The sequence below is a fragment of the Protomyctophum parallelum genome (assembly GCF_964188405.1).
Source record: "Protomyctophum parallelum genome assembly, chromosome: 4".
NCBI lineage: Eukaryota > Metazoa > Chordata > Actinopteri > Myctophiformes > Myctophidae > Protomyctophum > Protomyctophum parallelum.
This window is the reverse complement of record NC_139700.1, coordinates 34,327,591-34,353,990: the sequence shown is the minus strand read 5'-3', so window position 1 is coordinate 34,353,990 and position 26,400 is coordinate 34,327,591. Positions and strand designations below refer to the sequence as shown.

Below are 26,400 nucleotides of genomic sequence, written 5' to 3'. Positions count from 1 at the left end.
ACACATTGATGTTTATGTGATCAATCATATGTTCCTGTTTTTTGTTTGACTACTATTCTATTGTATTTTGCCTGTCTTTGTTTTTAATTTCTGCATGTAAAGCACTTTGTGAGTTTTCTCTGTGAGAAGTGCTATATAAATAAAATTTACTTACTTACATGTGGGTGGACACACTCTGACCACAATCTGTTTACTCAAGACACATCTTAATACAACGTGTAAACAAGGCCCATCCAAAACAAGCCTAAAACAGCCTTGTAAAGGCGGGTTCACTTCAGAATCACTATATTTTCTACCCTTGATCGGGACAGACAGAATGCATAGTGTTCAACACAGGTTGAACACAGGTCTCCAAAATCAAACTGGGGTGGGGACGTTACAAGCACTCCTCACACGCTCGGTTGTGTTCGGAAAATGGGCAAATCCAATCATATCCATTGAATGGAGCTCTGTGTGTTTAGGAGGCTGGCAGAGAAACAGAGTGCTGGCTGGCAGCAGGGAGAAGAGGGCATTTAGATGGCAGACAGCTGGGATAGATCACTCACTCACATGCACATATGAGCACGCACGCACACACACACACAGAGCTGTCCTGGCTTTTATTTCCACTAACTTGTGCAATTACATAAATGTAAGTAGGATGTGTTTGACAGCATTCTACCATTCTCTGCTAGACTCCCAGTTAAGTGCACTTAAATTCCCATATTTGCTTCCTGGTGTCAGCCTAATTTTCTCATCAAACTGCATCATGGTTTTGCGGCTTGACATCGTACGTCACACCCTGGCATCACTATGCCAAGCATAGACTAGATAGGCCAATTATCACAGTCCATTCAAAGTCGGCGTGTCAGGTGGAAAATGTTAGACTACTTTTGTCAAATGTCACACTCTTCAAAATACACTTATGTCAAAATTGGTCAGGTCGGCACTGGAAAACGTGAAACATTTACACACATGCTCCTATTTATTGACTCACTGGCTGAGCTTGTATTTCCTTTGAACTTTAAACTGTAGCTTAATTCCATTGGTAGTTTGAGTATGTAAGCTCCTGTGTAGCATAATTGTATTGGTAGTTTGAGCATGTAAGCTCCACGTATAGCTTTATTTCAATGGTAATTTGAACATGTAAGCTACTGTGTAGCTTTATTCCATTGGTAGTTTGAGTATGAGTTTGAGCATGTAAGCTCATGTGTAGCTTTATTTTTTTGGTAGTTTGAGCTTGAAAGCTCTTGTGTAGCTTTATTTAATTAGTAGTTTGAGCATGTAAGCTGATGGAAAGGACCAAGGAGCCTGTGAAGAGACTCCTTGTACTACACAGTACCACACAGGCTGGCCCCGCCCCTCTAGACCAGAAACCACACAGGCTGGCCCCGCCCCTCTAGACCAGAAACCACACAGGCTGGCCCCGCCCCTCTAGACCAGAAACCACACAGGCTGGCCCCGCCCCTCTAGACCAGAAACCACACAGGCTGGCCCCGCCCCTCTAGACCAGAAACCACACAGGCTGGCCCCGCCCCTCTAGACCAGAAACCACACAGGCTGGCCCCGCCCCTCTAGACCAGAAACCACACAGGCTGGCCCCGCCCCTCTAGACCAGAAACCACACAGGCTGGCCCCGCCCCTCTAGACCAGAAACCACACAGGCTGGTCCCGCCCCTCTAGACCAGAAACCACACAGGCTGGGTCATGGTAGATTATGTCTCCTACCCGAAGTGAGAGGCTCGGCTGCAGATCTTCTCCAGCTTGCGTCGGAGGTCTGGGTCCAGATCCTCCAGGTCTGTGGGGGGCTCTGGGCTAGCGGCCGTGGGCGGGGCAGGCCCTACATAAAGCACATCAACTGCAGGGCTGGGGAAGTCCACCTGAAAACACACACACACACACACACACACACACACACACACACACACACACACACACACACACACACACACACATTAGGGGTGTAACGTATATGGTAACTGTATCGAAATATCGATTTTAACTAAACCTGAGGTGTCTCGTGCTGGCAAGGCGTTTGCGAGCACGAATCCCGAGATTTCGCGTGTGTGGCAAATATTGTGTACATTTAAAAAAGCAAAAAAGTATATCGATATGTAAACAGCAAATCGTATGAAGCGTATCGTATCATTTGACTTGTATCGTAACGTTTTACAATGGAAATAATCTGTATCGAATCGTTTTGCAATGTAAATAATCAATTTAATCAGTACTTGTGCATTGTATTTAGCAATTTTAGGGGGGAAAAAAGATGAGTTTAATTACTTTTCCATTCCATATAGCTACACTTGGTCTATCAAAAAAATGGTGTATTCTCTGTATTTGAGCACATGGACAAACCCAAGCCTTGACATGAACACAATGTCCATCTATTTGCCAGAGAATCACTGTGTTTACTTATTTATATCCATAATAACACATCTTGTGTGAGTGTGAGAACTTCTGATTTAGATGGTCTTGTACCGGCAGTGCTGGGGGCTTATATTGGTACTGACCTGTAACACAATCCTCTCAGCCAGGGCTCTCCGGCGCCCCCCTGTGGGGCCTGCTGCAGCTGCTGTCCCCTGGGGAGACGTCCACAAACACAGCAGCTTGGTGTCTCTGGACAGAACCCTGAGACACAGACACACACACACACGAGAATTATAATGAAACGCCGTTTTTAAACACAAACACATCAAGATGAACAATAATGACAATCAAGAAACTACACAGACAAAGAACAAAGACACACATAAGCAAACATACGCATACATGCACACACACCTTATGTGTAGAATGTCTGGAGATGATAGGACATACAGTATATACATATTGTACTTCCAAAAACCTTCACTTAACCAGCAAGACGCCTGAGGGCGAGAAGCGGCCTTCGCCCTTTAGGGTGATGCGTGCACGCATCCGCCTGGGTGACAGCAGACTGCTGGGCAAAAGCTGGCGCTTTGGCATGGGGGGTCAGATCAACATATGGAATGAATTCTGTACTGGCCATATGGAGCGTGTCTTGAGTGTAAAAGGTTTGATGAGGTCAGATCAACATATGGAATGTCATAACAGGTCAGCTCCATATATGGAGATCTAAGGGTGGCAGCGGGGCAGTGTCTTGAGTGTACAGGGTTTGATGAGGGCCCAGGTAGGGCCGGGCCTTAATTTTCGGGCCTGTTGAGAACCGTTTTCGCCGGCTGCCGGGTGCGGCTGCACTAATAACTTTGGGGCAGGCCTGTTAAATGGACAGGTATCAGTCAAAAGGGAGACATCGAAGAGGAAGGATGGATGGGGATCAACGTATGGAATATCAGATCAGCTCCATATGTGGAGATCTAAGGGTTTGAGGTTTGAGGACAGATGTAGAGTATATGGTCATGCCTGGGGGTGACGGGAAATTCACGATTTCATTATAGTAAATAACTAGCAGCCACTGTTTAAACTTTGCATCTTACCGTCTGAAGTCAAACAGGGGCATGGAGACTTTCCCCAGAAGCTCAGGGCCTTTCCTCTGCTTATTGGAGTCCGGAGAGCCACTGGTGTTCTGGTTCAACACTCCAAACAGAGACAGACTCAGGACCGACTCTAGAGGCAGTAGAGCCACCGCGATGGGGAAGTTGATTCTGAGACAGAGAGAGAAGGAAGACAGCATTGTGATTGTGGCAGCATGGTAAATTCCCATATACACTTCCTGGTGTCCCCATTCTCAATTCCCATAGCCTTTCTTTATATTGCATCAAATAAGAACTGTGTTGAAAAAATAAACAAATGATCCCGGCAGAATCAACTGACGGCAAGAAAACGCTAATGTCACTGCTGCCGAATTCGTAATATGAGTGACTAACTATCGTAAAAGATACAGAGCCACCTCCCCGACAATATCGCAGAGAAAGTTTGTTCATATTTGGACCACAATTCTTATATGAGATGATTCCAAGATGACCCAATGTTATTCTCCAAAGAGACAACAAGATGAGCGACTAACGTCAGGACGTCAGAACAGAGAGGTAACTTACAGTTCATCCCATTTGACGTGGTAGAAGAAGTTCTTGTAGGTTCCTACTTTCTTGGATTGAACTGGTTTAAACAGGTTTTTGTCGTTGTGGGTGAGGGCACACATCAGGTAGTACTTCTCAAAACTGAAAGAAAACATCAAGAAATATGACGTTACATTTCTCGAGTGATCAATTGTGTCTTATTTCCTGGCCGTGCATTACTTCACAACGTTAACAATAAGAAACGTTAATAACTGTAGTTTACACAAACCAAGTTTTCGCTCACTTCTCAGCTCTTCCCTGCCTATTGTAAAATTTTCCATTCCAAAAAGTAATAATAATAAAAAAGTTAAAAATCCAAATTTTTGTTGCATGATATTTCCACTTCTCCCTGCAAGTTGGCACATACACAGTCAAATCCTCAGTGGTAATTCATCCATTTTTACACTTGGTTAAAATGAACAGAGGAATTGTGTGTCACACACACACACGTGGGAGGAATATAGAATACAAATATTATATATGAGCATGGCCAAGTGACACATTTCTTGTGTCACTGGCTCATCCATTACCCAACGCCATCTGTGAGTTCTTGGCAGCACTGTGGCCAGCCATGCTGTCGCAATACTGTGTGGTGAACCGGGTGACACACACCACACTGCAAGCCAACGGGGCAACAACCAGATGGCATGGCACGCTAACACACTAGCGACGACAACAAAAAAAGCTAAATGCAAAGTGACTGAAAATGTAGGTATTACTGTATATCATTCTAAACCTAAATGTTGCTGCCGTTCTTCATACAGCCAACCAGTTGAAGAAATCACGGGTTGAGGCTTTGAACCTTTTGCTTTTTGACATTTCCGTTCCAAGACCATTCATGTTTATGGAAGATGCTTCTGAACATGTACAGTACGTACTCCATTGCTGGTTTGACATGCAACGTGTTAATGTGAGCTTGTATGACATGACATGACATGACATGACATGATATATGTTTGGTGTGCCTTATGTCATAAAAGCCATGCTGCCGTGACGCCGTCTATGGAACCCAATTGACTGAAATAAGTTGTGACGACTGAAAACTTTAATCCATGCAGCCAAAAGTGCAATGCCGATGCCCAATGTGAACTGAAACAAGTTCTAGAATTGTAGAAAGTACAATTCTCAGCTTGTTCAACATCACCAACAAACAATAATATTGGCCACAATTGGCCAGAGCCCTTGCTGTTATTATCTTATGTAACAAAACACTTCTGTGGTGGTATCATTTTAGTGTGGTTCTCTTAACCACTACATATCATAGTTCACCGGGATCGGTTGATCTACAAGCTCAAATTGTGCACCATTTCTGCCCAAATGTTGGCCCCAGAATAGGGACCCTATTATACTTCATATGGTTAAATGTCATTTTTACCAATAGAAAAATATATAATTTCATAGTGAACACTTTAGTCCAAAGCACATTACAACACATTTTATTTGTAGTTAGGGGGTCTATACACAAATAAATATTATAGATAGTTTATTCATGGTTTGAGAACCACTGGTTTAAGCAACACGAGGAAGCATGCCCTAACAAGCAACTACACTTAATTCAGAAACAAGCCCAAAAATATGCAACCCACAACTACCAATATTTACAAGCAACGTTACAGAAAAGCAAGCTCAACGTTGCATATAAAAAGCAGACATGGCAACACTGCTGCCGAGCACTGTTGCTCCGTGGAGTTTGTAGACGACCATGCTTCCTCTGATGCCCACAGAGCCACCAGCTGCTGCTTTACACCCGACAGTGAGGAGGTTCACTGTTAGCACAACGCACACATATCAGAACCATTGCTTTTCATCAGGCTTTTAGGACTATTAGGTTTGTCACAATTAGTACATAATCGTCTAATCGCTATATTTGTGATAATCACTTTTGTTTTTGCAGAATTGTCATAATCATCTAAATCATTTCCATGCTGGAAAATTTTCATTATATTTCATATTTCCAAACATTTTCAAAAATACTGGAAACAACAGCTGTAAATAGCAAGCTCAAAACGCATCACGATGTTACGTTTTAGTTTGGCTATTTCCACTATTCATTCATTAAATTCATTAAATTATGTAAGTTATTTGTCATATATCTTCCCGTGCAACCATGCCACTTGTACAATAGCCATTTATTTTTTATTTGTTGTACATTTAAAAAAAAATCTTGAAACTACTACTGATTTAGAAGACATTTTTAGAAGCGGCCTCAGGTCTTAATAAAAAGCCTTTGAAAAGACGCTCACACATTCTCTCCCAATTGGCCTCCCAGCTGAACGGGTGGAGGCCAGCCAGTAGGAGGCGCTACAGTGCAGGAACAAGGACACACAACCCCCTGCCAAGCTGAGACAACAGTCTCAGACACACTGTCTGAGTTAATAAGGAACAGCAGCATTACAACATTACATTTAATAAGCTGAAACATAAATAACACAATAAATCCAAATCGGGAAAGAGGAATATCTGTTCTGGTTTTGCGAAGAGCTGAATAATGATTGGTGTCTTTGGTATGAGCGCTCCGCAGCAACGCTCAACAGTACAGGATTATAAATAGCTCTTGGAGCGCAGGCTATGTTGGCATTAGACAGGCTGTCATTAACTAGTTCCTCTGTCTTTATCTAGGCCTTCTAGAGACACTCGCTGGATGGCACTGGAAAACTGCAGGGAGAGATTTATGTTAACCACCGTCCCTATTTTGGACATGTCATAAGCGAACATTGGATGAAAACAAGGAAAACATTCTGCAAAAATAGACTATCTACAAGCTCACACTGCGTTGCATCATGACCGTTGGCAAAAGGATGTGGTGTAGAGGGGAAAAAGGAGGGGACCAAGAACATACCCCTGGGGAACATTGAACGAAATACAGTTTCATTGGTTAAGCTTTTAGTTATCTCTCTCTCTTAATGAATTTATCTTTTTTTGACTGTCTATCTACTTGAAGTTGCCAATGCCTACTTATTTTTCTCTCTCTGTCAATTAATCTATATATTTTGGCTGTCTGTCTAGTGTCTACTTGCCTACTTATTTTGCCTGTATTTGTAAATATATGTCTGTCTGTCCGTCCAGCAATGTGTGCCACAGAAACATGACAAAGGCGGATGGAAATTGACCCGTAAGGGCTTGTATGTATCAGTCAGTAGGTCTGTGTATGCATCTGTCTGTCTGTGTATCTATCTGTCGATCTACTAACCTTATATTTCACATCTGTAAATTCCTGAAAGGAATGTGGTCATTCAACCTTTATGCTTCTATCTTTACGTTGACAGACTTCAGGAATGGTGAGAGATAGAGAGACAGTAAGACAGTGCAGGAGACAGACAGTAGTAAGAGGCAATCAACGTAGAACATTGACAGTAGGAAAGCCGAGAGTGTAGTAGAAACAGAAGGAAAGCTGAGAGGGAGACCGTGTAGGAGAAACAGACCGTAGGAGAGCTAAGAAGTTTGATGTTACATCATAGCTGAGTCGTTAGTGAGCCCGTCGGGGAAACCAGAGGCCTGGGTTATCGCAGGTATGATTCCAGGCAAGGTCAGCAATGTGTCGATGTACTGTATGTGTCCCTGAGCAAGACGCTTAACGCATAATTGCTCCCCGAGCACCGTAGAATGGCTGCTCACTGCTCCAAGTTGTTATAGGACCGGTGAATCAGAATGCAGAGGACAACTAGAACAGGCCGTTGAGGAATATTTGGGGCAGAGGTTCGTCGTTGGCATCCAGGTGTGTGTGCAAAGTTTGGCATGGATCGGGCCGGAGATTAGCTGATAACGGACGGACGGACACACACACACACGGACGGAAGGACACACACACGGAAGGACACACGGACGGAGTGCAAAACATACTCTCCCCCTAGGCATTCGGCCTGGTGGAGACAAAAACAACCCCAAGGAGTGGGGACTATTCTATTCTATCAACACGTGTGTGGAGGTGGAGGTCTTGACTCTTAACCACTACACCACCGACACCACTCTTTTGAAGAGTTCTATTTAAATTGGTCTCCCACCGAGAAGGTCAGAAATACATCTCTTCTATTAAAAGAAATGCTGTATGGATGGTGTTTCTCTTTTTTCTTTCTTTCCTTGAGTGGACAGCTTATATCACAGAGATGTTTACATTGCAACCAAACACCAGCTGATTTTTATCGTCCCCTCTTCCGACAGGACTGACTTATTACCGTACATGGTTGTTTATCTGTTTTAAGTAGTTTTCATGACCCTTTAAGTGGCAGAGGTTAGATTAAATTTGATTAGGAGGTTTGTACTGAGTAACGACACATGGCCAGAGCTGGTGGCATTCAGATTCAGTACAGCTTTATGGAGGAGAACCTCTTCCACATGCACTGACAAACATCAACCACCACTTAACCCCATTTAGACCTGGAAAGAATTTGTCATTTGACTCATTTTTGGTTTTGGCTATATATATACACCTATATATATATAGAAACATAGATTTTAGAAGGCATTTCGTTGCTGTCAGGCAGAAACCCCACCATGTTCTATCTTTTGTGTTTTTTCGTAATTTAATGTCCTATCTGATCATACTACAGTGATCATACTACCATAGCAAACATACAAGCTCACAGACTTCGTGCCGCCCACAAGCTTCTACATCTGCTATTTTGAAACAAAAAATAAATAAAAACACAAAACAAGTAAACTTGAACTACTGATCATAGAAGGCATTTGTAGAATCGGCTTCAGGTCTCAATAGTTTAGGTACAAAATGTGAGTCCTGCATCCATCACTGTAGCGTGACGGTGCAGAGTGGAAACGTTGGCTCAGCTCTGTTCCAGACACTGTGCAGATAAAAGCAGCAGGGTGTAACCAGACACCGCCGTGGAAGAATTAGACACGCACGACAACACCGGAGCTAAGGAGCAGAAGACAACAACAGTGCTATATCGCAGTGCTTCTCAAAGCTTGTCATATCAAGGACCCCCAAATTGATATGCAGACTGGACCCCCACCCAAAATGTTTTGTGCCAGGGACCTCCCTAAGCAAAGATTTTAGTTAAAATGTTCAAAATATAATAATATATATATATATTCAAAGATTTGCACAATTGTTTATGATTGTTCAAAAATAAAAGATCTATAGGCTCATAGTGTGGCAAAAAGTGAGTTTGTATATCTGCTATTTTTGAATAGCCAAATTATAAAATGTGGTTATTAAGTTTTTTAAATGATTGTGACGCTATATTAACAAATTTGGCTGCACCCCCTACCCAAACTGTGACCAATCACACAAATAATCAAATTCAAAGCAGTGGGAGTTACAGGCACTTCTCATTAATTTATCCAACTGATTACATTTCTGTCAAAGTCAAAGTTAGCACAGAATGGTGCATTTCTCAGGGAGAAATACAACATCATCCCAGAGACGTGTGTGTGTGTGTGTATCTGTGTGTGTGTGTGTGTGTGTGTGTGTGCGTGCACGCAAAGGATGTTTGAGAACTCATCTTGTATATGAGCACTGAGAAGTGGAGTGTGGGAGGTTCTAATAATACTGATCCAGTGGGTGTTCTATTCACGATGAAAGGTGTTTTATAACAACCCCTGAGTGTGTTATTAAATCTTTATTCATCAAAAGGATTTATCTTGCACATAGAAGTAGTCTAGTTGTCAAAAAGTACTCTCTTTGAACCAGCCTTAAGCAAGGCACTTAACTCCAAAACTGTTCAGTGGCAGTGGCCAACAGTAGTTCTACAGTACTTAGTTACTATAGAATACTACTGTATAATTAGCCCTGTAAACATGACCCTCGTATTCATACGAGGGTCATGACGTAACTTCACCCTGGTCTTTGCAGACGCTACATTTACAAATAATTAAAATATATAAACATTCAGATTTCAAATATAAAGTACTCACAAAGTGTCCCACGGGTGTTAGTTAGTAGCAGCGCCAGCGATTAGAATTTCTGCATCCCGCGTTGTTTAATAAAAAGCATTTTTATCCGAGGTGTTAGTTTTCCATTGGCTTTCAACTACGCGCCCCTATCGGTCGGGAGGAGGGTGGCACTCGGTGTGTTCGATATAGGTACGCTGACCGCCCTGCCAATACAGACTAATAGGCTAGTGCGCTCCCGGTGTGCAACTGTGGATTTCCCAAACGAACCCCGTTTGAAAAAAGTAGCCGGAGAGCTCGGACAAAAATGCTTTTTATTAAAGAACGCGGGACGCAGCAATTCTAATCGCTCGCGCTGCTACTAACTAACACCCGTGGGAAACTTTGTGAGTACTTTATATTTGAAATCTGAATGTTTAAATATACGGAAATCTTGTAAATGCAGCGGCTGCAAAAAACAGGGCAAAGTTACTGCATGACTGTCATGATAATTATCATGGCAGTCATGTTCCAGGGCTACTGTATAATAAGAATAAGATGAACTGACTGCAGTGCTGCTGCTGAATGAAAACAGGATAAATACATTAAGGGTGGCTCGGACATTGACTGCCACTTTATACAGTTCTAATAGGATAAAAAGGGAGAGACAGCGAAATGCCTTCACGACGGACGACGTACGTCGCGACGTATATTTTTCCGTCGCAACGTATATTCGAGTACGTCCTGGCGTAAATATCAATTCGTCCCGGCAGAACGGACTCGTCGCGGCTATATCTACCCGTTTGCGACGTAATATGTTGGCTATTATTTTCCGTCGCGCCAGAACGGGACTCGTCGCAGCTATATCTACCCGTTGTGGCGTGAGCTGGACTCGTCGCGGCAGAACGTGACTCGTCGCGACTATATCTACCCGTTTGCGACGTGCGCCTCGCCGGTCCGGTCTCCAGGCGAGCCTGCGTCCTTCATATATTTTTTTTTCTGCTCTCGTTGGACTTAACTTTAAAAGTCCAATGGAACACATCTTTGTAACGGGTCGCTGTAGTATAGTGGTCTAATTCCTCGCCTCTCTATTCTTTTTTGCTGAGGACGCTGGTTCAATTCCCGCTCGCGGCAAACCAAAATTATTATATTTTAGACAGACAGACAGACAGACTGCCTGTCTGCCTGCCTGTCTGCCTGCCTAATGTATTGTAAATAATGTATTCATTCCATACGGCTATTTTTTTTTAATATAAAAACTTTTGTCTTTCGCGCGATTCGAACCAGCGTCGTCAGCACCAAAACATTGAGAGGCGAGTGATTAAACCGCTGGACTACAGCGGCCATACGTTACAAAGAAGTGTTTCATTGGACTTAAAAAGACAATAGCACCCAGCTGCAGTCTCGCAAGGGGAGGGACCGGAAGTGCTTTTATTTCCGGCTTCCACGTGCACAAGCGCACATACACGCACGCGAAATATAATGCGCGTGCACGACACGCACTTGCTGGTGCGCGCTTAAATGCCGGGTGTATATAGTACCATCTGTGCTTAAACATAATTACGTGGTCGGTTTGGAAAAGTTTGAAGTAGTTTGTTGTAGGTAATATTTTAATTGAAAGCTTATTAGTTGGTGGTATAAGTGTGCATATTTGAAGAAATGCAAATCTAACAATAATAAAATGATATGCAATAATAGGCTAGGCCTATATGGTCGATTATAACATAATGATATCAAGGCATTTAAGTAATGTAATAAGTTGCTATAACCCCGTACCCCTGTCCCACACACACCATGTCCAGACCATAGATCACAGACACACGACCATATGCATTTAATTTACTATGAAAACCTGCATTTCCCGTCAGTCAGTCAGTAAGTGTGTCATGTCACGCCTCGTGTCATGCCTCCATATATGGTCACGCCTCATGACACGTCACACCGCCATATATGGCCGTTTCCATATGATATAAGATCCCGACACTGACCTCATCAAACCCTGGATAGCCATACATTGAAAAGACTGGATCATCACCTAGATCTCCATATATGGAGCTGAGGCGGCCAGCAACTCTACATCTGACCTCATAATGTAATAATCAGCTCATAATGTAATTAAAAGACGAGCACATAACTTAATAGATTTTTCTATAATGTAATAATGTGTTACATTAAGAACCTCCACATAGGCGACTCATACTGTAATAAAACTTCATAATGCAATAATGTCTTTATAATGTATGAGCTGATTATTACATATTGCATTATATTTCGCGTGCGTGTATGTGCGCTTGTGCACGTGGAAGCCGGAAATAAAAGCACTTCCGGTCCCTCCCCTTGCGAGACTGCAGCTGGGTGCTATTGTCTTTATAAGTCCAATGAAACACTTCTTTGTAACGTATGGCCGCTGTAGTCCAGCGGTTTAATCACTCGCCTCTCAATGTTTTGGTGCTGACGACGCTGGTTCGAATCGCGCGAAAGACAAAAGTTTTTATATTTAAAAAAAATAGCCGTATGGAATGAATACATTATTTACAATACATTAGGCAGGCAGACAGGCAGGCAGACAGGCAGTCTGTCTGTCTGTCTGTCTAAAATATAATAATTTTGGTTTGCCGCGAGCGGGAATTGAACCAGCGTCCTCAGCAAAAAAGAATAGAGAGGCGAGGAATTAGACCACTATACTACAGCGACCCGTTACAAAGAGGTGTTCCATTGGACTTTTAAAGTTAAGTCCAACGAGAGCAGAAAAAAATATATATGAAGGACGCAGGCTCGCCTGGAGACCGGACCGGCGAGGCGCACGTCGCAAACGGGTAGATATAGTCGCGACGAGTCACGTTCTGCCGCGACGAGTCCAGCTCACGCCACAACGGGTAGATATAGCTGCGACGAGTCCCGTTCTGGCGCGACGGAAAATAATAGCCAACATATTACGTCGCAAACGGGTAGATATAGCCGCGACGAGTCCGTTCTGCCGGGACGAATTGATATTTACGCCAGGACGTACTCGAATATACGTTGCGACGGAAAAATATACGTCGCGACGTACGTCGTCCGTCGTGAAGGCATTTCGCTCCACCTGGAGAAAGGACCAACTCCAGGGTAAACACATGAAATAGGCCTTCTACAATGTCGAGCATTGTGTACAGTGTTAATGTGGGATAGACAGATTAAACAGGACCTTTAATGTGTGTGTACTACATTTAGGGTTGGGTCACTTCAAATCAATATCACAGTTATTTTAAAGATTTTGCCTTGATTAGGATTAATGAACAATTACTGCCATGCGACATACGTACGCCACCATTGTACGAGGTCCTGCACAGAGCTCAAGTTAAGTGGACAATCAGACTAAACGATTTAGCTGATTATAAAAGGAATCTATTATGATTTTGAATGTGTCAATTCATTGATTAGGTGTTAATTCGCAGCATAGTGGCCTGTCAAAATAGTACTCAACGTTTAGTTAAATCTCTGTCTCATTACCTGCTGACCCAGTTGGTAGGGATGCCGTGCATGGCGAACAGCGTGAACTGCAGGTGGTCCGTGGTCCCGGAGGCCTCCCGACTGCCCCTCCCCTCTGAGAGATCCCTCCCCTCCACACCAGCGTTGGGAGAGGAGGAGGTGGAGGCGTCAGAGGAAGAGGAGACGACGAAGGAGGAGGATGCAGGGCAGAAGGACCGCAGGTAGAGCTTGGCCAGGTTGTAAACGGCCTCCGTCAGGAGAGACATGCTCTCCTCCACAGCGCTGGTGTGACCTGAGATAGATGAGATACCTTTATTATCCCGTGGGGGAAACCTGGGAAACCCAGAGCCGTTAAGAGTTACAGGTAAAGAGTAAGGAGAAAGAAAAGTACCGTCGTGTACAGCAATATAAGGCAAAAGAAAAAAATGAAAAGAAAACAAGAAGCATCAACAATACAGAGCAACTGAACCTCTACAACTGTACTGCACTATGCAGTAAAACAACAAGTCAGTGAGATTGGGTGTCCCCAAAAGGAGGAAATTCAATATTAGCACAGGTTTCACAAGCTGAATTTAAAGTTATTATTATAATATGTCGGTATTAATAATATGTCATCACCGTCAGGTTGAAACTTTGCATGTCCAAAAAGCTCTTGTTGAAACTCTTCATAAGTTACATATTCTTAAAACCCACAGACAGACTTAACCACATTCACTTTACATTTGTGTACATTTAATCTACCTTCAGTATCTCATCACTTGACCTGATAACAAAACTAACTGCCAGTCAGTTAGACAGTTGTAGCTAAGTTTGTCCCTCTTTGGGACAAACTGCTGTAGTCTATGGGGTCACCCAATAGACTACAGCAGAGAGGGACAAAGTTGGGTGTGTGGGTATTTTGATGCACAAGGAATGTATGGAGTGGAGACATGGGGGAAGTTTCTGCAAGGGAGTTTATTTCTTTGGAAACACAACGGGTTACGCACGCTTATCCGACGCACCAAAAGTCTGACATGCACAAATCACCCGTTGCTCCCGACATGCGTTGCGTCGTGCTTGCGGTTAGGTTAGGTTAGGGGTAAGGTGTCGGACTGTTAGTATGTCGGAATGTATGCCTGTATGAAATAGAACTGCTTTTTATCGTATTCGTAATTGTCCATGTTTATCCATAGCGAAAAATATATCGTAGGTGGCCATTATGACAAACCATTAATGAACACAATTTTTACATAAAACGTCCCTAAACGTCATAAGGATTCGAACCGAGAGGTGCTATGGACGTCTGAGGACGTCATAGCGCACCCTCAAAGATACGGGGCGAGATACGAATATTCAGAATTTTTCCTATTTATTTTTTTGGCATTTCGCTTTTCGCTTGCCGTAGGCTAACGCTCTGTGCAATTATTAGCTTGTCATTGACTCGCATGTTAGCGCAGCGGAAAGAATGACTCGTATCTCCTAATCCAGGGCGCTCTCCGTGGTGATGAATGGATCGATATGCTGGCGCTTCATTTCTGCTCCTCATCCGTCTCTCCCGCAAAATATGAACGCTTTTTGGATCATATATCGTATAAATTAAAACGATCGGGATGTTAGGTCAACTCTGTCAAGTCAACTTTTTTAGGAAAGTGTTTCCGGTTCATGGCTTTCAGAGTAAAAGCGATCAGACAACTCCGGCACCCCAGAGCTCCTATTTTGATGCACTTCCGGCACTAAAAGTGTGAAGTCATTGTGTTGCTTCTTCACACAAAACAATCCCCTGCCCTGAACTCTCGTTTTCCCAAAACAGTGCTCCAGTGTTTTCCTGCCTAGCGCATGTGCAACATTCTGCACCGTCGACATACATCTCTCTACCCTGCCCTGGGGTGATGTGGGGTGAAAGGTAATGGAAAGGTCACGGTGGGTCTTGTCGTCATCTCATCTCAGAAGACTTGTTTATTCTCACTTATAAATGCCTATTGCATCACACCTGGAGTACGTTTGATGATACGTGATATCTCTGGTCCAACGTCAATGTACTGTATGGTCCTTGGACTTTCTCGGTTCTAGTAAAGTGCTTATGTAAGTTACAACTTCTATCTGTCTAGAGCTAAACTACACTAGAATGAGTTGGTTAAATATTAAATAACTTTATTACATTTGTACTTTTATTTGACCTACTGTACTATGACACCTGCTAAAAAGGTGTGTGTGTGTGTGTGTGTGTGTGTGTGTGTGTGTGTGTGTGAGAGAGACACTCACCATTTGATGATCCTCCTGATGACCTGGACCCAATCTACACAATATAAAAAAATATATATATATAATTTATGATTTTATTATATAATTTATTAACAGTTAAAAATTGTGGAATTAGCAGCTCTGATCGGCTATTTTGTGGAAAATGTATGAACAGTTTTCAACATGGAAACAATTACAGATGATAATAATTATTGTACTGGCGTGTGTGCATGAGTGTTTATTCCTCCTACCTCAGGTGAGCGGGTCCGGGGAAGATTGATGGCGTGGCGCAGCCTCTTAACGGCCTCTGTGATTGGCTGAGTCTCCACCTCGTCCAGTGCACAGCACAGATTCTTCACAGTCTGTATGACCCGGTCAACTGTCTTATACTGAGTAGTCTACACACACACACGCGCACGCACACACACACACACACACACACACACACACACACACACACACACACACACACACACACACACACACACACACACACACACACACACACACACACACACACACACACACACACACACACACACACACACACACACACACACACACAAACGACAAAGGTGCAAGAAGTACACACACACAAAGACAAGGTTAGCATCTGTGTACTGTGTATGATTCAATTAATATATTCAAATCTAGTGGTTCTCAAAACTTTTTTATTTCAAGGACCCCATAAGTCTGAGTGTGCAAATGTTCCAAAAGTTCTATTTGTACAGTTTATTTGTAAGTGCCTTGACCCTACCTCAATTAGAGAAACCACTGTTCTAATTGTATTATGTAAATATTGTATTACTAATGTTATTAGTAATGCATATTTAGTCTATAATGTATTTGTGTTGCAGCAAACTATATATGGTGTTCTACTCCTGTATGTACATGTATGTGTCTTACAACAAACAATAAAATAAAATATGGTAGTTTTTAACATTTTTTACAAACATAGGCAACATATAGACTGAACACTATATTGTTCAGGCACAAGTTCAAATGTTAACACAGCAAGCACTTTTACGCTGGAAACTGTGGGACAGGCAGTTAAATGCATGCACGCGTGGAACGTACACATGTGTGCATTTTTACAGAAAATTTAACATTCCATGTGTACCGCATATTCCTCTATATACTGTACATTCACTGTATGAGTGTGTTTCTATTTTTGGCCAGCTCCATTAAAGTGGACTCAGTCCACAGCTGAGAGGAGTGGAAAAGAGGAGAGTGCTGGTTGGTTTGTAAAATCTAGGCTCTGCTATAAGAACCCTGGTCTCAATCTGTACTCAATTAAACCCCAACAGTAAACGGTGATGAAAAACATATGCTCAGTTGCTAGAAAGCCAGCCTTTCCAGGAACCTCACTCTCCTGTCTGTGCATTTCTTTCTCTGTCATCCATTCATCCCTTTGTCCTTTCTCTCTGTCTTCCTCTTTCTGTCTCTCTCTCTCTCCCTCCCTCCCCAAGGCAATATACTGTAGAGCGGTGGCAAATTATTTAAATGACCCGTCTTGTTGTAACCACAATATCACAGCTGGTTAAATCCATCACTTAAGACACAAAAGCCTTTCTCCACCCACTCTCTCTGGATAAGTGTTGTTGTTCCTTTCATCCTGCCATGTTTTGAGAGAGAGAGAGAGAGAGAGAGATGGGAAACTTATTGACAACAAAACCATCTCACCTCAAAGCAAAATAATTTATAAAACTAACCAACAATAAAATGACAATGGCCACGTTTATATGAAGGGTGATCATTCCGAATAAATACTTCTGAATAAAATACTTCGGAAGTAATTTTTATTTGTTTTTATTTGTACTTTATTATCTATAGCACGGCCAGGGCACGGAACACACTGATTATTATTGTATCGGGTCGCTCGTTATTTTTGAGAGAGAGAGAGAGAGAGAGAGAGACCGTTGAACACACACACACACACACACACACACACACACACACACACACACACACACACACACACACACACACACACACACACACACACACACACACACACACACACACACACACACACACACACACACACACACACACACACAGAGAGATCAGGGGTATCATCATCTGCTGCTGCTCCACGTTTTTTTGTGGATTTCGGATCTGCAAAATGCACGAAAAAACACACTCTCATCTATGTGCAAACTCCTCGGCGCGCCTTGGAGCATGCTCAGAAAGACCAGAATGAACTTACATCCAATTTTCTTTCAATCGCATTGAACATTGGAATAATCCAGCCAGTGACATCGGAATGGTTTTTAGATCGCATCGAGCATTTTCAAGTTTTTGTAGGTGTTTACATGACAACGTGTAATAGGATTGAACTTCTATTCGGAATGAAAAGGGGATTTAACTGCCCATGTAAACGTAGCCAATGAGAAGACTTCCTCTATGATGTTTACATGACAGTGTCAGGGGGGAACAGGAACATTTAATAAATGGCATGATGGCAGTACCTCGTTCTGTAGGCAGATGTTCACCTGGTTGTGATAGCCCTCCATATAGTCTGCCAGACCTTGTCTGATGGAGAAAGTGAAACAGACAGACAGACAGAGGTATAGGGAGAGAGACAGAGATAAAGGGACAGCGAGACGGATAGGACACATGGAGACAAGAGGCAGAGAGTGAGATAAATTACAAAAACAATACAAGAAAAAACATGTAGATAAGAGGTTAATATTATTGTCTTCTGTACCTGGTGATGTTTTCCCTGACAGGTCTGTCTACCAGAGACAGGTGTCTGTCCAGATCCACCACAGAACTGTCATCTTCAGCCTGCAGAGAAAACCAACCACAGAAACTCTCACATTCTGTGGAATAGGCCTGTCACAATTATTACGTAATCGGTATAGAGCAAAGGTTCTCAATGTTTTTGGCTGGGGGGACCCCCAGAAATACCTTTGGCCATGGCTCAAGCCGCCGGGCTCATTTGTATGGTTTTGGAACACAGTTCTTATATTCCGCAATATTAAACACTATGGGAATTCAGAATGGGGGACAAAATAGAAACGTGACCCAGTAGGACTCGCAAATTACGTCAGACTTCGGTGCTCCATTTGAGATAATCGCAATTATTTTTGCATAATCATATTCGTTTGAATGCTGAAAAATGTTAATACATGTTCAAACATTTTCCAAAAGTAGCGGAAATAGCATGTCTACGACTTCACGCTGTGAGCTATTTAAAAAACATTTTCAAAATATAAAATTATATAATACATTATATTACGCATATATTTCTTTAGATATTTAAGTTATTCGTCATATCTGCCATGTGCAATCTTTGTTCGCAAAGTCTAAAATACAAACAAGAAAGCACATTTTGTATTAATACTTTATTTTCCAATGTACAATGACTTGGAAGTTGGAACACACAGACCGACAATCAGAAAGACAGACACATACTGTAACTGGACTGGACAGAAAGACAGACACATAACTGGACAGAAAGACAGACATAACTGGACTGGACAGAAAGACAGACACATAACTGGACTGGACAGAAAGACAGACACATACTGTAACTGGACTGGACAGAAAGACAGACATAACTGGACAGAAAGACAGACATAACTGGACTTGACAGAAAGACAGACACATCACTGGACTGGACAGAAAGACAGGCAATTAGACAAACACACTGAAACACGCTAAATGACTTACAGTGCGGGCCAGGTCTCTCGTCATGGTGGAGTGAGAGAGTAACTGTAGTTTAATCTCACTCTCCCATTTCCGACAGTTCTGAACGTACTCGTGGCTTCCTATGCTGTGTTTACTGACACACACACAACACACACACACACACACACACACACACACACACACACACACACACACACACACACACACACACACACACACACACACACACACACACACACACACACACACACACACACACACACACACACACACACACACACACACACACACACACACACACACACACACACACACACACCCACACACACACACACACACACACACACACACACACAATTAAAAGACTGACTCAGCCACCCCTGCAAAATAATTAATACGTGCAGACCAGTTGAGCGCTCCAGTATATTTTATTTGGGTAGTAGTATCTCCTGAAGTGCCCAGGACCTCAGGTGTTATTCTCTCTGATTCAAGTTGTCCCTGTTGAGCACTGACGAGCACTTCTACCTTCAACTGCATAAAGAACACTGGACTTCGCATTGTGTCAGTATTGTGTGTGTTAGGGTATTCATTAAAACGCATCGACTTCATTAACACAAGTCAAAAGTAAAAAATAATAATAATTTGTTTTCCCCATATTATTTTTGTTCTATGTGTGCGTGTGTGTACACAATTCAAACTGTAGGATTGGTTATTGTCACGGACACAAGTCATTCTTTCCCTTTGCATCGGAGTTCAGCCACAGCCTTAATTGACAACCTGCAGCTGTGTTCTCCTTTGATGTGCGCTCTCAGCGTGTCCCACTAATTGACTGGCTGAAGTTGAACTGCGCTGTGTCAGAGAAGTACAGAAGCGCGCAAACTTTCTCCTCAAACGTTCTCCCCCCACCCCCGTGCTGACAGTGACTAGCTTTACCCGCGGGACACATGAATCTCTCCGTCTCCGGTCAGTGCGGGTTGTTTGCATGGCTCAGAAAAGACGAAGCTTGAGGACGTTATGCTTGGAATTGTTGTCGGAGGAGGAGAAGGAATTGTTGTTCATGGAGGAGGAGAAGGAAATGTTGTTCACGGCGTGAACATGGAAGGTAATAGCAGATTCTATTCTGATGATGTGCCAAACTGTTGCTGGCTGCAATAATGTTAATCATACCAGTATGAACTATGTCTTCTATTGTGTTCTGAAGGTACACAAGGTATTTTTTATTGTGTTCATATGGCTGGAGTGAGCCGCTGTGCTGCAGTTTGCTGTGCCAATTATGCCTCGTCTCAGTCTGTTGCGTTCTCTTTTCTGGTTCATGTGCCAGTGTGTGCGTGTGCCTGCACTGTTCAGTGTTTACTATTAAATGTATGTTTTGATAATCAGCGTCTTGCCATAGATAGGCCTACAGTGTGTGTAGCCTAGCTATGTCTTTTCTAATGGGTTTCTGTGCCATATTGGAGTGTTTAGTGGCTCTGTTTGACATGCTCCGTATTTGAGTGTGCGCACTCAATACCCGTCCCGTCCCGTCATAAAACGATGCAGCGACTCTACTTCGACTTTACTGTCTGACAAGTCGACTGGGAAAAATCTCAACTCGTTAATGCCCTAGTGTGTGTGTGTGTGTGTGTGTGTGTGTGTACACTTACTTCTGCAACACCTCTTCTTGACCACAGACTTTGAGCAGATAGCTGGAGATGTCGACCTGATCCAAATCGTCATGGACCCAGCACAATGTCTGGCTGATTAACAACTCCACCGGAGAATTCACTGGAGGAGAGAAGAGGGAAACAGCAGAAAGAAATGTGATTATATATAATTATATATATATATATATATATATATATATATATATATATATATATATATATATATATATATATAAATATACACACATAAACACATTGTCGGAAAGTGTGCTTCGTTTGGCAGGTGTGAACCCTCATTCGAATCCTAATGTGCATCAAAGAAACGCATTCTAAAACAGGGGTTTCGCTTCGCTTCCAATCGCACTGGATTTCGATTCGGTGAAGGTGGGAATGCAATCGCATCAAATAAAGGAAATGAAGCAAACAATGTGGCGGATGAATGAGGAGTAAAGTTGGAGACGGAGATGGGATATTTTACGCAGCGCTAAGATGTCCCCTTTACCATGATCAAATGAGGAGACCGTAGCCCTCATCGAAATATGGTCAGATGAGCACATTAATCAATTGCTTAAGGAAACACATAAAAACACTGCAGTGTACAGAGTATTCTGTCTCTCTGTCTGTTTGTCTGTGCGTATGGAGGGCTGTCACTGTGTGAGTGCTGGATCCCCTTTCTTCATCTTGTTTAAATATAAATACTGCAAAATTAAACACATGCTTAAGCATGATCTATAAACTGTATAGCTAATATGGCATATGCATAGTAGCATACTAATTTTATATGATAATCAGATAATCCATAGGCGTACAGATTCAGTCCACTCCCCGACGGCTGACGACACACATGCATCCGCGTTACCCTCAAGTCCTATTACTAGAAGCATAATTTTAACACCATAGATTTCACTGTGTAGTTTATGAATTGAGCACATTGATAAAGTTCTCTGCTGTGTTTCCAATTGCTGCGGATGACAGCAATTGGAAAAGCAGCAAATTAAATATGCAAGAATCCCAACTTCTCCGCCCATTCGCATCGAGCCTACCAAAGTATTAGGTGTGAATGCGACCTTTATGACAGAAGACTAGCATGCTGTTGTCTTCTCAGCTGTAATAACAGTTTTATTAAAGCCAAATAACAAGAGGCCTCTGTAGTTAAGTTACACTTAAGTTGATCTTTGTAAGGATACTTAAGCCCCTTTCTCATTTGAACACTGGAAAATGTCCGGGGAATCAGGTCGGTACATTGGGTTAGCCTTTCACACATGTAGCTTATTATGCAACAGGAGAATGTTTCAGATGCGTTCACACATGAAGGTAAATACTCTGTTTGATTGATTTGAAGTATTGGGTGCGGAGTCCGTTTAGTTTTTTCACAGATTTTTCATTGATTATGGAAGTTCGATCTCAAACGCTAATAAAAAGCAGAATGAATAAACTTGTTTTAATAATCTCATTCCGGACTCAATACAAGATAGCCCTGCTCACCCATCAATGCATCAACGGAAAAGCCCCTTCCTACCTCAAGGAACTAGTCTCCCTGAAACCCTCAACCCGCACCCTCCGCTCCTCAAATGCATATTGCCTCAACCCCGTCAAGGCCAACCGTCGCACCATGGGCGACCGGGCTTTCTGCGTGGTTGCCCCCGAACTGTGGAACCCTCCCTGTCCACATGAGAGCGCCACAGTCGATTGACTCGTTTAAGAAAGAACTGAAGACCTACAGTACCTTTTTAACAAGGCTTTCTTTTGAACCCACTGGTTTACATTTTTACCACATGCCCTCAAATGTATTGTTTTCCCTCTATGTTTTTATCGTGTGATGTTTCTTCTTTTATGCATTTATATTGTAGCACTTTGAGATTCCATGGAATATAAAGTGCAGCATATTATTATAATAAGATAAGATAAGAAATGTGTCATTGTATGAGACGATGACATTTTGTTTAGTGCAACCATAACACACAGTAGTATCAACAAAGAAAAAAGGAAAAGAAAGACACACTGATGGGGCAACTTCATGAGCATAAACTGTTAGTCCGTCATAGTCCAGTCAGGTCAAGTCATCTCAACTTTATTTCATTAACTCTCTCCAAACACCTTGGGAGGAGGGGAAGCTCTTCTCTCCTCGACAATAGGAGCGAGCTTGTAGGTCTGCTATTTTTGAAAAATCGTGACAATGTGGCGCAAATGTTTGAATATATATTGTTTCAGAGCGAACGTTTTTAACTCAAAAACTGAGGCCTAAATGGGTTAATATATTTCTAATAGTCATAATCATTTATATTCTTAAAATGTGTTTTGGCAATTATTTGGGGGCCCACTTGCAATACCCTCAGGAGGGCAGAGAAGCAGTGAGGTATTAGAGCAATAAAATAACAACGTTGTTTTTCATTTGAAGTATGCTGCAGCCTTTATTTCCATCCAGGTGTAAGTGGTGAACAGGGATAATACAACAGGTCGTTTCGAGGAAGCATCCGATTGGTTGAAACAGTCTTCTAGCCGTGCTTCAAACCAGCATCATGGAACAGCTAATCAAAACAAAGAATTCAGCTGCTCTGTTCACCCAGAGTGCAGCATACTCGCTGAGTCGCTGGCTATGCTAGCTAGTTTCTTGGGACATTTGTGGTCGTAGTGGCTACATCTGTCATTAAAAATAAATGTTGTTTCAGCGATTTTCTAACTGTTGTATTAGTGGACAATTGGACATCCCTGTTTTTTTTGTGTAAACAGTGCACTAACACGGTTTGTACTGTTTATGTACTGGGTGTGAACGTAACGAAACACTAAACACATTATTCTGATGTTCTGGCACTTCTGAGTCTTTGGCATGCTCTTTGACCAGTAACCACGCACACACACACACGCACGCACACACGCAGAGTTTGATTTATCTGAAGAGCAGAGTGGTACAGACAGAATGCATTGTGGTCACAATGAGCGTGGAACTATAACATCTAATTTAAACAAGCTGCAGCTAATTATGCAATCTACGCTGAGAACATCCCTCTGGTGACAGTGTGTGTGTGTGTGTGTGTGTGTGTTAAACTCTGGTTTTCATAGCACAAATCTTAGTACTGTTACAGCATGTCTGAATGTCTTAGATGATATCAGGGCAGCTCTTGATAAGAAATCGTGTTGCTTTATTTATTGACTTCAATGTTGTCATTAAGACCGGTTTAGGCCCGCCTTAACACACACTACAAATGCTATTCTACTGTACACACAGAAAGAAATTATGACCACACACACACACACACACACACACACACACACACACACACACACACACACACACACACACACACACACACACACACACACACACACACACACACACACACACACACACACACACACACACACACACACACACACACACACACACACACAATAATTAGGGGAGACCACCCTTGTCAACCAAAATAACAAGCACACAAGCACACACCCAGCAGTGGAATGATAGGCCCTCTCATAGCATTAGACTGGACTGAATAGAATGAATAGAGTAGAATAGAGAAGAATATACCAGAACTGACTAGAATAAAACACAACAGAGGTGAAATGGAACAGAATAAAGCTGAAAAATGCTATGAGGCTATGATAAGGCTATGATACAGTATGTTGCATCATGAACTCTGTGGAAATGGGAACAGACACTTCCTATAACACATGATGAGTATGGTAAACTATTACCATTGTTTTGTTGCCATTAAATATTATTAACTATGCCTGTAGTGATTCCAGAGGCAGCAAATAATTCATGGCTTTTTTGTTTTCTTAAAATGTCGTTATGTCATGGGGGGGGGGGGGGGGGGGGGGGGGGGGTTGTAGACCAGGTGAGAGAATGCTGTACCTTATCTCAGCAGTAGTAGAACCCTAGTCTCTCGAGACAGACTGTTGTGTTCAAAGGAAAATAGGATGCTGTTTTCCTTTGTTTTGCTGATGTGTTCCACCATGAAAAATAAACAATATTTATTCTATACTCCTAAAGTCTGTAACACAACAAAACACTGCTAACAGATTCCAGTGACAAGATGTTTATTATGAAAATAATAATCGGAATGCTGTGGATGAGGACTCTGGACAGCGTGATGAAATGGAGACACTGTGACTGAGCAGTGAGAGTCACGCAAAATGACACTCTTCACACACACACATCCCATTTCTCACGCCGTCAAATCACCCCAAGTGGGAAACTGTGTCAACTGAGACATCCACTTGTATATGCCAGTATTTGAGAGACAATAAAGGGAAATAAATTATTGTATCTGAAGTAGTCCCACCCGTTTAAGGGCCCCAGACTCAGGTCTCCGTCCTGTTAATTAGTACACCTTGATGCCCAGGACGGAGATTGATTAACAGGACGGAGATTAATGATATCAAAACCGATCGCATCGCTCCACAGGCTAGGAGCGCCTGTTGCGTAACATTCGATGTTGCGCAACAGTGGGGCGTCATCGAAAATGTTCCCCCCCTGTTTAGCCGACGAGACCGAAAATCTTAAAACGTAAATAACTCGCGATCTAAATCATCCCGTCTAATTATAAGAAAAGATCATGCGTTAGACGGCCCCCCCGCTGTCCAAGCGCTAGTAGCGGTAGATTTTATCATACCTCCCGTCGATCGCCGTTAAGAGTGTTTTGGCTACATTTAGCTGCTACAGCCACATCCGGGATAACATCCGGGATAACATCCGGCCCAGACATGGGCCCTGACAGTGAACCTAACTAAGACTAAAATCATGATATTTCAAAAAAGGCCCAGCCGCCAAAACCACCAATTTTTCCTAAATACAACCCCACTAGAACAAACAAAAAACTATACCTACCTTGGCCTAAACATCAGCAGCACAGGGAACTACAACCAAGCTGTAAAGGACCTGAGAGACAAGGCAAGAAGGGCGTTCTATGCCATCAAAAGAAACATCAAAATAGACATCCCAATTAAAACCTGGCTTAAAATACTGGACTCTGTGATAGAACCAATTTCCCTCTATGGTTGCGAGATCTGGGGACCTTTAGCAAACCATGACCTTGAAAAATGGGATAAACACCAAACCGAGACCCTACACACAGAACTCTGCAAATCCATTCTCCGTACCCAGCGGAAAACACCAAATAATGCATGCAGGGCAGAATTAGGACGATACCCACTCATAATCAAAATAAAAAAGAGAGCACTTAAGTTCTACAACCACCTAAAAGAAAGTGACCTAGATGCACTCCATAACAAGGCACTCACACACAGTGAAACTCTAGAGAGATGCCCCCTCAGCCACCTGGCCCTGGAACTCCGGGCACAAACACAAACAGAGCCACGAGATAGAAAACCCATTGGACTAAACCAAATTATAAAACAGCAAAAGGAAAACTATCTGACACATTGGAAAGAAGCAACACAAAAGCAGAGTAAACTAGAATGCTATCTGGCCCTAAACAGAGAATACACAGTGGCAGAATACCTGAGCACCGTGACCGACCCAAAACAAAGAAAAATCTTAACTAGGTACAGACTCAGTGAGCACAGTCTCGCGATCGAGAAAGGACGTCATAGGCAGACGTGTATCC

General features: G+C 42.6%; 1 protein-coding gene across 3 annotated transcripts in view; it reads right to left on the bottom strand.

Annotated features, from left to right (window-relative positions):
• Positions 1 to 26,400, bottom strand: part of pik3c2a (phosphatidylinositol-4-phosphate 3-kinase, catalytic subunit type 2 alpha) — an 82,332-nt gene that overhangs the window by 18,937 nt on the left and 36,995 nt on the right. For all 3 annotated transcript variants that reach the window (XM_083763117.1, XM_083763116.1, XM_083763118.1), the window contains 11 exons: positions 20,834 to 20,954; positions 19,212 to 19,323; positions 18,244 to 18,323; positions 18,005 to 18,068; positions 15,785 to 15,931; positions 15,555 to 15,588; positions 13,335 to 13,605; positions 3,999 to 4,121; positions 3,438 to 3,605; positions 2,493 to 2,610; positions 1,708 to 1,859 (listed from right to left, as the gene is read on the bottom strand). In XM_083763117.1, coding sequence (XP_083619243.1) covers positions 1,708 to 1,859; positions 2,493 to 2,610; positions 3,438 to 3,605; positions 3,999 to 4,121; positions 13,335 to 13,605; positions 15,555 to 15,588; positions 15,785 to 15,931; positions 18,005 to 18,068; positions 18,244 to 18,323; positions 19,212 to 19,323; positions 20,834 to 20,954 — 1,390 coding nt within the window. The remainder of the gene's footprint in view (positions 1 to 1,707; positions 1,860 to 2,492; positions 2,611 to 3,437; positions 3,606 to 3,998; positions 4,122 to 13,334; positions 13,606 to 15,554; positions 15,589 to 15,784; positions 15,932 to 18,004; positions 18,069 to 18,243; positions 18,324 to 19,211; positions 19,324 to 20,833; positions 20,955 to 26,400) is intronic.